General features: G+C 33.1%; 1 protein-coding gene across 1 annotated transcript in view; it reads left to right on the plus strand.

Moving 5' to 3' along the window:
* SOX5 (SRY-box transcription factor 5) overlaps positions 1-16,604 on the plus strand; it is a 449,917-nt gene that overhangs the window by 319,485 nt on the left and 113,828 nt on the right. The window contains 1 exon segment of the mRNA XM_074268831.1: positions 6,557-6,642. Coding sequence (XP_074124932.1) covers positions 6,557-6,642 — 86 coding nt within the window.

Below are 16,604 nucleotides of genomic sequence, written 5' to 3' on the forward strand. Positions count from 1 at the left end.
AAACTCATTTTAAAGAGATTGAAGATTGTGAGTAGTAAAGAAGAAAGAAATATCACAATAGTAGAAGAACTATTAGAAATCTATATCATAGAAATCAAGAAAGAAGTAGATGGTCACCAGAGTTTAATGATACAGAGAAAAGATGAGGAGCAAAAAAAAAAAACTATGGATTCAACAGTTGCCAATAATGAATGACCTTTGGTAAATGCTGTACCATGGAATGCATAGGATAAAAACAAGTGGTAAGGCATGAATAAATATTTTTAAAGAGTTGTCAACTTGTTTACATTATAACTAGTTCAACTATGTTGCCTACTTTGACAGTTATTTCTATTTAAAAGAAAAACTTGTTAAGTGGAGGGCAGAAAGTGGAAAGGAAGAAAATGGACTTTTTTTTCTGTATTTCATATTTTACATTCTCTTTTTTGACACTCAAATTTTTAAATAAATTTTCTTTAACAAGAATGCAAATAGACCATACCCATACTTCCATAAAGGCAAACAAATGGGACAGCAATGGATTAGCTGACACTATTATCAATAAAATTTTAAAATCAAAACAACATCCACTCTAAAGAAATGTATCATACCAATGTTTATTTGAAAGAATTAATTAGTTGTTAGCTAAGATATTCCTGCGTCTGAAACCTCAAATTTTTCTATCCTTGGTACATATGGAAATAATAAATAAAATAACTAGCTAAATACAAAATGACAAAACCATTGGACCTATTCCATATTCCTTAGTAGGATCTCTGACCAGCCAAGTAGCTAATTCAATTTTCATATCTGATCAAAGATCATTATCACTCTGCCACACCTAAATGGGTTTTCCTAGACAGAGAAAAAGTAATTATTTATGGGTTAAATAGTAGAGCACTGTTTGAAACATTTTCCTCATTAGACACAAATTTTTCTTTTCCTTTTTATTAAAAGTTCCAAGTGAAAACATCTCTGGGTTTTTTGACACTTATTCTCTATTCTTCTTTGTTATCTATGTTGGGAAAAAAAATAGGATTTTAGGGAACATTTTTATTTCATGCCTATGTAAAACTGGGGGGGGGGGAAACATATATTCAAATACTTGATTAAAAAATGTCACAAACTTTTAAAAATGTTAATTATTTACCCAGTAATTCACTATTGTTAATTGACTAATTTTTAAAATAGCTTTATAAAGTTACTGATTACAATATTTAATTGTCTTTGAAAACTGGCTTAAATAAATGTAGATAAGTCAAGCTTAAGAAAGTTAAAATATTCTGTATTTGCTGTTCATCATTTTCCTGAATTGTTATTTCCTCATTTAATAAAAAAGAAACTCTCAATTAATTAGTTCCTCATTTACTACAATACAATTAATATTTAGAACCTAAATGCCATAAATTTCCTTAGGCATACTTAAGGATATATTCCTCTTTTTAATTAATGTTACATATTTCATTGTCAAATAGGAATATCATATGGGCTCTGTTATAATCTTTCTTGTACAAAGCATCCATGTGCTGGCATTCAAGGAGGCTACATGTTAATTTCTTATTTTACTATGTCACTGACAGTCAGGGTTAGAGAAATCACTAAATCACAGGCTAAAAACCATTGACATGGTATGCTTTTATTAAACTAGCAAAAATAGGAAACATGTGTTGTCAAGACCACATACTATAGTTTCTTTGTAAAGAAGCAGAAAGAAGATGAAATTTTATTTTCAGGCTTCTGTGTGAGTATGCATGTTGCATAAAAAGTGATTTTGACAGGCTCCCCTATTCCCTAAAAAAAAAAAAAAAAAAAAAAAAAAAAAAAAAAAAAAAAAAAGTTTGACAAATGAGAGGAAGTATGAGTGTTTTTTTTTTTTTTTGGGGGGGGGTTGTTTTGTTTTGTTTTTTAAGAAAAAAAAGTTTGGCTTAGATTCAGAGATAAGTAAGCTATGTTTGCTAGAGTTCAGTTTTTCAAAGAATTGTTTTTGAACTAAAGAGGCCAAATCATTTGGTCAATAGTTCTGAAGAAAATTTTGTTAATGTTAGACTTGAGAATAGAGTAGCAAGGGGGAAAAGGTAAGATAAATTAATATTCATTATTCCACTTTTTAAATACACATCTACTCCACAAAATAAATGATATAATAATAGATTGGTAAATGCTTATCAAGTTAGACTCTGCAAATTTCTTTGGTATAACACACACACACACACGTTTTTGCCATATGTTGGAGCAAAAATGAGAAAAATCATCTGTTTTAGATGCTCAGCACACCTTGATGAAATCTTTGGTTCACTGTGAATTCCTGGGAATCCTAGTCTATAATTAGAAAGGAAATGGGTTCCCTATTCTCATATTCAGTTTTGTTAAATTCCAACCCCAATGTTGTAGGGATGATTTGACTTGGAGCTTAGATATGATTTGCCCTTAGATTTCCCCTGAAATAGGGAGTAAAAAGGTATTCAGTGTTGAACATGAGTCAGGTATGAGACAGGTAATTTATTCTCACACATAAAAGAAATGCTAAACATAAAAAGAAACACCATGCTTTAATGGAACACCTTAAACAGGATTCAGTAGCTTAGCTTATAATTACTGTTTCTAACTACTGCAAAGCTAATATGTAAGCCTAATCAAAATATAAAACAGTTTATAGGACTATTAATGTTATATTTCATATTAGCTCTGCTCTTTCCAAACAATTCCAAGTATCTGTCTGCTGATAAAACTAGCAGTTTTTTGTCACTAATTGTTCTTTCTAATTAACAAGTAGTTGCCAAGAACTTTTACTCTAATATCATTTAGTCCTAACTCAAAAGGCTGTCTACCACTCATACTCACAAGATTTTCTCCAAGCCTGGATGCATCCATCATAAGACAATCCTTATTTCTCTAACATCATGAAAGAAAAACACACACACACACACACACACACACACACACACACACACACACACACACACAAAGGGAAGCCCAAACTTGATCTCAGTCTCAGTTAGGAAGGACATATGTGTTAACTGCTATGTATTAATACACTGATATATGAGGTGCCTTCTTCTTCCCTACTTGGGAAGTACCTAAACATAGTACTGATACAACTCTCATCTGAAAAAAATGGCAGAAGATAAGTAGTCAGTAGGTTTATTCTGACTCTTCAGTTCTTCCAACTTCTTAATTAATAAAAAGATCATCAAATTGCAAGCCTTTTAGCACTCCAGACCAGAGAAACAGGAGCTAAAGAATATAGTCAGATAGAAAGAGGAATATCACCTCTAGGTATACTCCATGGGATGGTCCCTGTAGGCCAAATCAATCTTGCTACATTTATAATTATTGTGCTTAAAACCTTTCACACTTCTTATGTTTCCATCAATTTAACAATTTGTCCTATAAAAAGTAAAATTATATGACAATAGAACCAAGGATAGCCGTGAATAGGCAGGTGAAACTGAAAGATCAATGGGTAAATCACTCAATCTTGTTTGCTCAGTTTCCTCATCTGTAAAATGAGCTGGAAAAGGAAATGGCAAGCCACTCTACTATCTTTGCCAAGAAAATGCCAAATGGGGTCAGGAAGAGTCAGATATGACTGAAAAATAACTGAACAAGAACATATGTGTATGTGTCTATATATTTATTGTTTATTGTATGGAAAAGTTTTTATATGTTTTATGATATTTTATTTTATGTTTGCTTCGTCATATTTAAGAATATACACTATAATTTATGTTATATTGTTTCTTAATTTCTGTTTTGTGCTTTTTTGTTCATATTAAAACTTTTTATTTCTTTCTGAGTTAGAATTTTCCATGTTTGACTTTGAAATAAAAGGCAAATTTATTTTGGAAGAGCTTAAGGAAAACTGTTCAAATGGTTATGACCTAGGCAAAAGTAAAAAACAAATTACATTTAACTAGTTGAAGGGTAGTTTAAGTAACCTAAAACATGGTTGAACTTTAAAAATCAGACTTTCCACTTGTCTAACCTGCATTAAATAAGGTCTTAAAAAGAAATTTCCAAAGCAAATCTGCTCTGAATCCACAGGAAAAGAAAAAACATTTAGATAGATAAAATAGATAGTTACTATTTAGCATAGGTGGATGCTCTGCTAAATGGAGGGGAAATGAAGGAAGACTTATTGCATGGAGGATTTATAGAAGCATGTGGCCAAAAAAGCAAAGAATGAGAAACCATGGACAATTATGATCTATACCAATGGAAGGAGTACCACATCGTTAATCATTATTAATGTAATAGATTTATGAGGAAGTAAAGACACTGACTTTAGGGAAGTAATGGTAAGTGTTGGAATGAATTAAAAGAGGAGGTTCCTGGAGGCCACATGAGATTACTGCAATTATTTTAGGTATGTAATACTGGTCTCTACTAAGCTAATTGTGGCCATGGAAAAGAAAGGGCAAATCCTAGTGATATTTAAAAATAAGAAACAATAATAGTTGGTGACAGTAAATAAAGAAAACAGAAGGGTAGGAAAGAAAAAAGAGTAAGTACAAAGTTTCTAAAGTGGGAAATTAGAATTGTTTCACTGTACAAATAGAGCTCTTCTATATGCAGGTAGATATGCTCTCAAATATATGTATTTTCTGAAAACTTCCATCATAATAGGTTTGAACTGCTATCTGAGAATCAAAGGGATTTCTGTGCAGGCATTTGAAAAGTACTGAACAAAATTTAGTCCTGTTTTTTTATTTTTCTTGACTTAATATAATATGAAAATCTCCTTTATTTTAAAAATTTCCCAATTCTGTGCAATTAAGTTAGTGGAATTAAGTTAAGATAAGGATCATAGTAACATAGATTTAAACCTTGAACAGACCCTTAGAGGTTATCTAGTCAAACAACCTCATTTTATAGATAAGAAAATTTAAAGACATAGAGTTGAAATAACTTTACCCAAGATCTCTAAGTAGTAGAATAGGGATTTGAACCAAAGTCCTTTGCGTCCAAATTCAGTACACTTTCCAATATGTATATTTGCTTTCTTAATTTTAGTTCCTTCTAAGATTGTTAGTATTGCATGTCAGTAATTTTAAGTTTATTTAAATTATTAAATATATAAGTCCCCCCACTTCTCCCCCAATGCTAAAGAAATAGCATTTATTTATTTTGCTTTGGTGACACATATTACTATATATTTAAATCAGTCACTAGTACAGAGGCATCTTAATATAACTTCATGTTTTAACTTTGCTTGATTATGATTTTTGTGCAGCCAACCTGTAGGGAAAGGAATGTTCTCTGTTATCTCCTCAGCACTAATCCTATCTCCTTATAATGAACTTGTGGTAGCTGCAAACTACCAAGATCATTAACCCTTTTTTATTTGAAACCTGGGTCAATCAAAATACTTAAAGAGTTGTTGAAAGGTAATTAATCCCAATATGATCAAATCAAAATACTTTTGCCCTTTTATGGAAGATGCTTACTCCTATCTATAAAAAAGTTCTCCCAGCCAGACATGCTGCTTTGGTGTATTAATAAAATGCCTTTTACCCTCTTCTCCTGAGTTTTGCCTCTTTAATTAGAGTGAAGGCCAGAACATAGAATTTTTCTTTTAACATGTATGTAAATTGAGTAAGCTAAATCATATCTAAAAAAAATGACTATTCTTTTTCCACTATTATTATTTACTGTTGTGTTTTTTGAATGACTAATTCTATAGCAACTCATTTATTAGTAGAAAATTGAGCCTCTTACAAGTGGTCTGCTAAGTCAAATTGAGGAGAAAATTTGGTTATACTGGCTGGAGGCCCAAAGACATTAAAATTGTGTTTTGTGACTTTTTTTTTAATGTCACTATATTGTAGCTTCAGCATTTAGTGTCTGTATCAATTGACATAAAAGTTATTTTTAAAGAAATCGACACCTGTATTTTGTTTCCTTAGACACTTTTGCAAAGCACTTCTCTGAAATATGGAAGATATCAATTGTATTTGTAATATTTGTTTTAATTTGAATTGACTTTTGGCTATTAAAAATCTGTCTTTTAAAGAGACTACATAGAAGTGGATGTTTGATTCTGGGGAATATACAGCAGTCCAGAGAAAAGCTTTTTTGTGGTTAAAAATGCAGTGTGACTCTTGGTGGGATTTAGTTTGTTAATGTTAAAGTCAGTTGAGTTAAGTTCATTTTCTGGATAAGACTGTAAATTTGCTGTTCAGCTGCCGGGATTCTATCAAGGTTGTGAAGGTTGTGTGTGTGTGTGTGTGTGTGTGTGTGTGTGTGTGTGTGTGTGTGTGTGTGTGTGTGTGTGTGTGTGTGTGTGTGTGTTTAAAGTGCAGACCTCTGATCAATGTGCACCCCCACCCCATTTCCCTAAATACATCATGAAAAAAGGATGAGGTTTCCGCCTTAATTGCTTGTGCCTTTTATTCACATTCCTCTCTCAGCCAGAATTGTGAAAAGAGTGTTAGTAAAAGGCTGCACAATAGAGCTTTTCATTAGGCCTCGGCAAGGCACACAAAAGAAGGCTTTTGGAAAGAGTGAATGCAGGAGTTTAATTTGCAGGTGGAGAGTAGATAAAAGGTGCTGACGCCTCTATTATTCTCTTACTTAGGTGACCCTTACCCTGTTCAGCTGATCCCAACTACCATGGCAGCTGCTGCCGGGGCAACCCCAGGCTTAGGCCCACTCCAACTGCAGGTAAGTCTGGAAACAATGTGGAAGAGGCAAAGGTTAAGTAAACATGGAAAACAGCTTTCTTGTCTATTATCACATTATAGGGGAAAAAAATGGCTAGTGATTTTGTCTGGCCCATTAAAAAAAATTACCTTTATCAGTCGTCAGCAAAAGCTGTCTCATTTTATTTGTTTAACCCTGGTACTATCTAAGTTTCATTGTTGTTAGTTCTAGATGTTTTAATGTTATTTTTAACCTGGATGACCAATAATTCTGCTTTTATTATTAATTTTGGTCATTCTGTTACAAGGTTTATATCCAATAGGATATAAAGTCAAGCACAAATACTATTTATTTTTGCTTGTTGTGACTTCCTAGTTTGCTCTACTGATAGGATCGTTTGGGCCATCCCTAGTTTTCTAAGGTAGAAAAAAAGAAGTGTAATAAAGTTTACCAGCCTCCTGACCACTTGTCCTAAAACAAAGTTTCACATAAATTCTAGACCAAATTCTCAAGCACTTTCTTTCTTGTCTAAAATAGTTTGGGCTGGGATAGATGTTGCCCTCCTCTTATCAGTTTAGAAAGTCTATATCAAATGCCAGGCCTCTGAGTAAATCTATATATCCTCAGTTAACTGCTGACAAATGTGAAGAATTACCATCAATGTGAGTTGAGGGATTTGTGGAATTTTTTGAAGAAAATCATTTGAAGCCCTAGTTCTATTCTTTATATCTTGACAAAGCCCATGTGATATGGTTAGGGTGAGAAGAGAAAAAAAAAAAAATCACCGTGGGATTTCCTGGGGGTTCTGGAGTAATTATTTCTATTAACTGAAAAGAGTTCCTACTAAACTGAAGTGGTTTATATTTCAACTTCTTGAAACCAAGGTGGGTTAAAGGATTGAATGTTGGGATAAATATTGACTGGGCAATCCAGATCTGATAATATGAACACACAGAAACAGCAGTCAAAAGCAAAAGAAACCCTGAGTGTCACAAGAGCTTGTATTTTCATTTCAGTGATTAGGGGGAATTCTCTGTTTGGGTTGAATACCAGGAAAAGTCAAGTCCTGCTGTGTTTTAGGAATCATAAGTAGACTTATAACCTTCCACCTCCATTTCTGTCTCCTTAGCCCAGTGACTGGCATGTAATCTGATCCAACCCAGATCACAAAATATGTAGACTTATCCCAAGTCCTGAGGCAGTAGTAGCCACTAGAAGCCAATTTATAAGCTTAATTTGGCATACAGAGTGAACTGTCCAGGTCTGGCTGAGCAATCAGTTTTCCCTCTACCTGACAATCTCTTTAGCCCTACAGTTGGTGAGCCCAGTGCCTTTAACACTTATCACAGCCAGAATAATAACTAGGAATTCTGGCACTGACGGTTAATTCAGCTAATTATGTGCTTGTGTGTGACAGAAGAGTGGATAGTTCCTGGTTGCCCAAAGAAAGAACTCCTTGGGAATGAAGATGCCAGAATAGTTAAAGGGTTTGAGTTCAAGAAAAAATACAGATATTGAGTTTAAGGACAGCCAGTGAAAATGCATGGAGTATGAAAAGGGAGAGGAAAAGAAAGGAATCTAATGTCCCTGGATTGCTGAGAATAAGGAAGGAAGGAATAAGGTATAAGGAGAGGTGGGAGGAAATTTGACTATGAAAACCTTTGAATGCTAAACAGAGCATGTTATGCTTGATCCTGGAAATAAAGAGCCTCTGGAGTTTATTGAATGTGGGGAGTGAAGGATCATGGTATGGCCTGGACTTTAGGAACATCACATTATTTTGATATCTGAGTGGAAGATGATACATAAGTCCTCAAACCACAACAGAGTATCCTTTTCTTCCATAGAAGAATCATCCTCTTTCCCACTTAATTTTTGCACCTATAATAAAACCCTACCTTGTTAGAATTCTGTTCTCATCTGTTCTCCTGGTAGACTTTGTAAGATGGAGCTGATTAGAAGAGAAAAGAAGTATCACTGGATCCTATCAGAAAAGAGAAGAGAAATGTACAAAATTTCATCCACCTGGGCCCCATTCCCATCTAGATCAATCACACTTGCAGCAAATGGCATACCCCCAACTAGGTATTCTCATTGGACAATGCAGAATACAGAACATAACAGCCATCGAATGGTTTACTATCCCTTAAATAATAGAGGTTACTGTTTGTTGAAGACAAGATAGGAAAAAATAACAGTTGATAACTGAGCAAAGAGAGGAAGGAATATCAAATGAATTTAGAATTTTATAGTTAAATTATATTGGAACAACCACTCATACATAAACAGAGCAGATCAGTAAATTGGAAACCATTAGCGTTTGAGAACTAATACAATTTGGAATTAACATTAATATTTATTAAAAATTGTACAATGTGGTATACTTTAATAGAACATGCCATTCACTCTCAAGAAATATGTGGTTCATACTAAAATGGTATTATTTAACTCACAAAATTACCATAAAACTTAAATTGTATATAATTTGCTTATATTAAGGCAGTGTAGAAATATATTGTTATTATGTTACTCTATCAGCAACATTTTCCCTGACATATATTTCCCTGATAGTCTAGGGAAAAACATGTTATTAAAAAAAAATGCCATCTGATCACCTTGTGAGAACTAATTCAATAAATAAGGAGGATTCCAGAACAATGAACTAAAGAAACAATTTCATGACTTTTTGGAGGCTCTAATTTTCTAAAGACTTGGAGGTGGTGGATTCAAAGGAGTATCTTTTTTTTTTTTTTTTTTAAGAATTTTCTTCCATTTTCTTTTAAGTAAAACCCTTTTCCCCATTAATGATACTGTAAGCTAGTGGGTAAGTAGGGACAGTAGTTGTCAAATTATGTGGTGAAAAGAGCCCTGAGGTTTTGTAGGTACTCAGTTCTAGAGCCAGCTCTGCCACTTGCTACCTTAGTGACATCAACTAAGTCACTTTTCTTCTTTTACAAGTCTTACTTGAGTCCAGCTTTCAAAACAATTTTCAAGCTACATTTAGATATCATCAGTACTATCTCCATATCAAACTTACTGTATAAAAATAAAATAATAAAATTTCCAGCCTTTCATATATATATATATATATATATATGTATGTATGTATATGTATATATGTGTATATATATATATGTATATGTATATATGTGTATATACATACATATATATATATAGAATTTCATATTTCTTGTATTACATATTTCTATTTATGCTATATTTCTTCCTGGATTTGTAAGTCCCATAAGGGTTGGGATGAGATACTAATATATACTTCTTTATTTTTTCATTAGCTTTGTTACATAATTAGTAAAGAAATAGCCTTTTTTTTTTTTTTCAAATTACATTTGAACAAATATTAAGAAGGATTGGGGCATTGTTCTTTGACAGTTTGGAATTCAATGCAAGAAGTGAGGAAATAAGGGGGCAGGATTAAGCTAACACCTGGAGAATACATCCAAGCAAAGTAACGGGGAGGCTTGCTGCTGAAGGCACGTCATTGGAAAGTTGAATGACAACTTTCTACATATCAACAGGGTCCTCATCTGCCAGATGTGCACGCAGTTGCTGTGACCAGGGAAGGTATTTAGAAGCCTGCCTGGTTTCAAGCATAAGTAGGAGGTGATACACTTCTGGTCAGGGGGTTATTATAGTCCTTTCACAATTGAGGTAATTCTAATGACATTGTGACCCTCATTACAGGGAAACCCTGTGCCCCAGCACTCCTTACTGGTGTGTCACTCACAATGTGTAGGTCTGGAAGAGTAGCCAGCAGGTAGGAAGCCATTTGTCCCAGCCCAGTATGGCTGTACAAGAGCAAAACTGGATGGATTTGTGTCCTCAAGGGATGGCCTTCCTTACCAGTTGTAAGACATGATATCTTTTGATTAAGGGCCCATTTCTCTGTCCCTTACTTTGCTAACTTCCCCTACACTTGCTTTTCAGTTCCTTTTTATATGTTGTCTTGTCCCATTAGAATATATTTTTGAAGACTTGAACTGAATGGATCACAACATAGCATTTTCACTTCTTTTGTTCTTGTTTGCTTGAATTTTATTTTCTTTCTCATTTTTCTTCTTTTTTGATCAGATTTTTCTTTTGTAGAAAGATAATTATATAAATGTGTATGCCTATGTCCAAATTTCTATATATATATATATATATATATATATATATATATATATATATATATATATACACACACACACATACATACATATATATATAAGCTCCTCGAAGATGGTGAATATCTGGGTTTTGCTTGTATTTTTATTTTGCTTAATAAATGCTTATTGATTTGACTTTCAATCATAGATAACCTGGAGATAAAATTTGCATGAGCTTTTTTTAAGTTGCTATTTTATGCTACTGACTCATATTAAGTTGGATGAACAATAAAACTACATCTTTTTTTCAAAGTTCTGTCTAGCCATACTTTCACTACCCTATAGATGTTTAGAGTTGAGATGTATATTCATGAGGACAACTTTAAATTTATTTGCATTGGCTTTCCTCTGCATTAAATTTTCATTAAATTTCATCATTTGTTCCAATAGTGTAGACTATTAAGACTTTTGGATCCTATCTCTATTATCCAACATGTTGTATCCCATCTCATACCACAGTCTCTACTTCCTCCCTACCCCCATCACATACATATACATATTCACCCTGGCTTTGTGTCATTTGCAAATTTGATAAGCATGTTATCTATGCCATTATCCAAGTCACTGATAAAAAATGTTAAATAGCACTGGGCCAAACACAGATCCCTGACAGATTTTTTCCCTTCAAATTGGCATAACAACTCTTCTTTAAATTTGGTCATTCAATGAATGTTGCATGTCATTTGTCCCATGATTCTGCAGTTTGTCCACAAGAATATTATAAAAAACTTTGTCAAAGGATTTAGTAAATCTAGGTCACTATAACATTTATTTCCATTAGAACCTTTTTTTTTTTAAATATGCAGTTATGTATGATCTTTTTTAGTGAAAAAATAAATGCTACAAGCAGTTTGGGAGCCATAGGGGCCATACAAGTAATCTAAAGTTGTCATTCTTTTGAAATGATTCTGGGAAATAACCAACAGTCCTGATTAAGTGCTTATTGTAGTCCAGTAAAAACAGAAAGAATAGTGGGAATATAGATAAAGGAAGTGAGAAAGAAAATCTAAAAATGAATTAGGAATGGGAGAGGAAGAAAGATCAGAGTTGTCTTTCTTGAATGATCCTACTGAGCTTCTCTGTCAAACATCAGAGTATTTGGGAGGAGTCTGTTTTTCTTTCACTGTAGGAAAGGGGATTGAGGGAAGTCAGAGGAGTTTCATGTGTTTCATTTCAAAAACAGACATAGATTGTTGCTATTAAGTTGCAAAGGGAAATGCTTTTCCTAGAATGACGTTAAAACATGTTAAAAAATAAATTCTTATGCATTTTTTAAAAGAATTCAATCTGTAATATTATACTCCTTTTAAAGTGAGGGATAGAAAATGACTGATCGATATTATACACCAGAGAAGACACAAAAAAATCAGGAAGGCATTGAGAAAAGATATCTATACTCTTTTTTTAAAAATATCTCCAAAGGTATGAATTTGTTTTAATATTATTAGTAATATATGCTTAAAACATTTTGGTCTCAGTTAGAAAAATGTAATGACATGGGACACAACAGAACGAGTAATTCAAAACTGCCATAGTAAAAACTTTTATGTAATAAAAACATTAGCAGCCATTTTTGCTCATAAGAAAAATTACAGAGATTCAGAAATAGTTCTCTTTTCAAAAGAACATAATTTCAAAGATCATTCTGAAAGGATTGCTTGGTTTCACCAGGATGCCAGGAATACCTCACCTCCATTCAGCCTACTCCCCAGCCTTTTCCATTTACTAATCTCAGACACACCTACTTAAAGACCTCTATGTCTATTCATTCCTTTTTACCTTCAGCCCTCTCCAAAGGAATGTAATATGCCTGTAATGTTATGCCTTCCTTCACTACTCTCTTTTGCATAGTAACAGAAAATCCACCTTTTCTATACTTTCTATCCTGATCAATAGAAAATAAGCTCTTTGACAGCTTTTGTCTTAGTTTTCGCATCCCCAGTAGCTAGGACAATGGCTGCACATAAGATTATAGGCTCATAATTTTGAACTGAAAAGGACCTTGGAGTCATATAGCTCACTCCCTTTATTTTACAGATGAAGAATCTGAGATTCAGCTACATTGAGTCACTTACCAAATGTCACTGTAAGAAGTAGCTAAAGCTGGATTTAAAACCAGGTCTACTGTTTCCAAAAGCCATGAACTTTCCCATTATATCACATGGCATAATAATTAATGAATACAAGTTTGTTGAATTTAATTGTTGAATCAAAGAAAATCCAATTGCAGTATCTTATTAAAATTGGTATCTCACAACTCTTCTCTTGATATCTAGCAAAATTATTCACTTAATCTTGTCCATTGTACCTTCAGATGACCTTATGATGTACAAATAAATGCCTCTATAAGATTTAGCACTTTAGAAATAGTTGACTCAATTAAATGTTCATTTTATGATGACTGTTACATAGCTACTTTTTTGATCTGACATCTCACTGATGTGGGTACTTCCTCTACCAGTACAGATCCATCCATACCTTATATTTTACATATTTTTATCAATGTATAGAGCTTCTGCATGACTCTGAGAGCATAATCTATGGCCCCAACAAGTTAAATGTCTTCCCTACAGTCACAGAAAATTACCATGTGAGAGAGACAGGACTCGAATCCAGATCTTTCTGATTTCCCCTCCCATTCACATATCTGTCTTGTCTGTCTGCCTATTTTTATCTAATCACAACATATTAATTAAATTAAGACAATTCAGACAGATTTTCATAAAATAGAAATATTGTATACATATTGCCATATCAAAAGAAACCATAGAATCTAATTACAATTATCTTCTAGTTTTCAAATTTCTATTTCATGTCTTTTTTTTTAAGTACAAATTGTGAGTCATTCTCTTCTTTTTAAGCATCTAGGTCTGGTAATATGAGATTCCTCAAAGGAATCTATTTTTCTTGGAAATAGGGATGTAAGTATTTCCATAGCTTATCTCATGGAGATTAACACCGATAATACCGATAATCAAAATCCTATATATATCTGAGGATGCTAGCGAGTAAAACATATACAAATATATAAACAGATAAATAGATAAAAATAGAGATGGAGAATTTATTTTAAATTTTCTTAAAATACAAGATAAATTCACTTTATATTGGTGCATGTTTATTTCTAACTCCAATAAAACTAGACTAGTATCATAGTCCTAATATTAATAGGACCATAGATTTAGGGTTGAAAGAGAACTAAAAATTATAGAATCTACCTTGCTTCCTTATTTTACAAATGAGGACACTAAACCCATAAAAACTAAGCAACTTGCCCACAATCACATATAATAATTTGCATTTGTAATTTGTAATAAATTACAGAGTCACCACTTGAATAATCCAGGTTCTGTGACTCCAAATCCAGTGTTTTTTCTACTGTATTCTGTAACCATGACCCTTATTTTCTTTTAATTGGTTATTTAGATATTTCATTTGGTCACCCTCTAGGGTTTCTTAGATATCATAAGTTTTATGTAGAAGCACCAATTAGTTATGCAGTATTTTCAGGAATTGAAATGTTTCAAACTTCTGTAACATTTTATCATATTGTTGATAGTAAAAATTTACTTTTCTCTGCATTCATATGTGCAAAAGCCACACAGTTATAGATCCAGAAATTTGGGTTAGATAGATGAATGGGGAAAAAAAAAAGCCTCTCTACCAAGATAGGGATATTCCATTGAGTATCCCTAATATTTCTGTCTTCCAATATAACTATGAGAAACTGCCTAAAGAATTATTTTGAGCATTTATTGATATATCATGAACATAGTAATGTGGCTACGTTTTTAAAAGTAATTTTAACCTTCCAAAAAACTATAGGGAGAAAAGAGGGGTAAAAATGTAAATATTGTATTATTAAAATATTCCTGGTCACATATGTATTATAAATATTATAAGGAAATATTTTAATATTCAATAAGCCCATGTGTTCACTTCAAGAGATTTTCTCTAAGAATTTTTATAAAATGAATCATTTCCTAACATTGCAAGGTCAATAATGGCAAACCTTATCATGTACTAGGTCTATAAGATTACTTCATTAAGAATACTATACTTGTTTTGCTCTTTTTTTTTCCACACTTACCTGAATGCTTTGTTACAGCTTATGGTGGTAATCATGGAAATAGCTCGTTTATCCATAATATTAAAAAGCAAGTATAGTCTACTTAAACCCAAATAGTTAAATTAGATTTTCATTACTAACATTTTAGATATTTAATGACTGGTTGAAAAGAAAAACTAGATACAGTTACTACAAAACTTCTAATTAACAAAGCAAAAGATGGCAGCAGTCCTTCTACCATTCATTTGTTCTTTTCAGTTGTATTAATATGCATGTTTCTGATTGGTGCCTACAAATCATAATAATAATCATACAGCAAAATATAGAATTCCTATTATATCGACTCCTTGGGAATATCAGAATTTTTTTTCTCATTCATTTCCCATGCTTATATTTGATGCAGTTAGTTATCTTGGCCAAAAGTTGATTTTGATTGTAATCAAAAATATCCTTCCCAATGATTACTATGGATAAGGAGGGTCAGGATTCTTCCTGATGTTTTTCATAGTCTCATTTAATACAATCAAATTTTCTCTAATTAGAAACTTAGGAAAAAAGTAAAGGTAATATATTCTCTTAAGCTTTATTTGAATGATTTTTGAGTTTCTGAAAGCTCAAATCTCCAAAGAATCATACTAAGACATCATCGGAATCCAGCTCTCAGTAACTTGTCTGTAGAAAGCATTCTGTGAGCTGGGGAAAGTGATAGATGACGTGTGATTGCTTTATAGAACACTCACACAAAGGATCAACTAAAATCAATCTTTTTTTCATACCATTAAAGCTACTCTGCTGTCATAGTAGAAATGGCACACACATGTCTCTGATAAAGAGTGATGCAGTTTGCAGGTAGGCACACTATGTTTTTCAAGGCAGACATGGATGAAAACTCTACTTCATCTTTTTATCAGCCTGCTGACAGTTTCTGAAGGAGGTCAATAATGATGACAGGACACAGATAAATGCTTCATATTTCCCAGGGCGCCATGTGTGTCTGAGCATATCTTTACTTGTCTAGCCAAGAGATAATCCATAGAAAATCAATACGATAGAAATAAATTTATGGAGGGGATAGATGCCATATTTTATCTTTTTATAGAAGAAATTAGCAATAAGAATGAATGTAAACTATCCAGACATGCATGCTGATTTCCCTGCTTTAAGTTTGAGATGGCATCCATATCTATACAGAGTAAGAAAAATGACCAGCTTCTCTTCATTTCGGTTCCAACCCTGTCCTGCTGTTTGCTAGTAGACCTCTGTCTGCATGAGTGAGTTTTCTCGTAGGTTAAGAGTCTGAATTCTCTCTTTCCCCCTCCCTCCGACCCTAAGCCTGCAGGGCAGACAGACAGAAGCACACATATGATTAATACAGCACAGCTGCAGGACTGACTCATTTGCATATGTATTAATAGAGGCAAAAACAACAATTCAATTATATACAGAGACATTCTGCATACTAAAGAACATATGCAAATAGGCCTGGAAAAGTGCAGCCAACGTTTTCTCTGACTTTTTCAAGCCCATATGGGCTAGAGTCAAAGCCCAGCAGTTTTTAAGAATCCCCTTTAGGAAGAACCTGTTAGTTGCTGCTTACATAGTTATTACTACCCCTAGGGTTCCCAGGAGGTGTTTGACATTTGGACAATGGGAACAGCACAAGCAGTGTCTTTTGCATGCTATTTTTGTATTGCCTTGCTTTCAGCTTCATCATGTTATTTCACTACATGTTAACAGAAGCATCAGTA

This window comes from Sminthopsis crassicaudata, chromosome 5 (genome assembly GCF_048593235.1).
Source record: "Sminthopsis crassicaudata isolate SCR6 chromosome 5, ASM4859323v1, whole genome shotgun sequence".
NCBI lineage: Eukaryota > Metazoa > Chordata > Mammalia > Dasyuromorphia > Dasyuridae > Sminthopsis > Sminthopsis crassicaudata.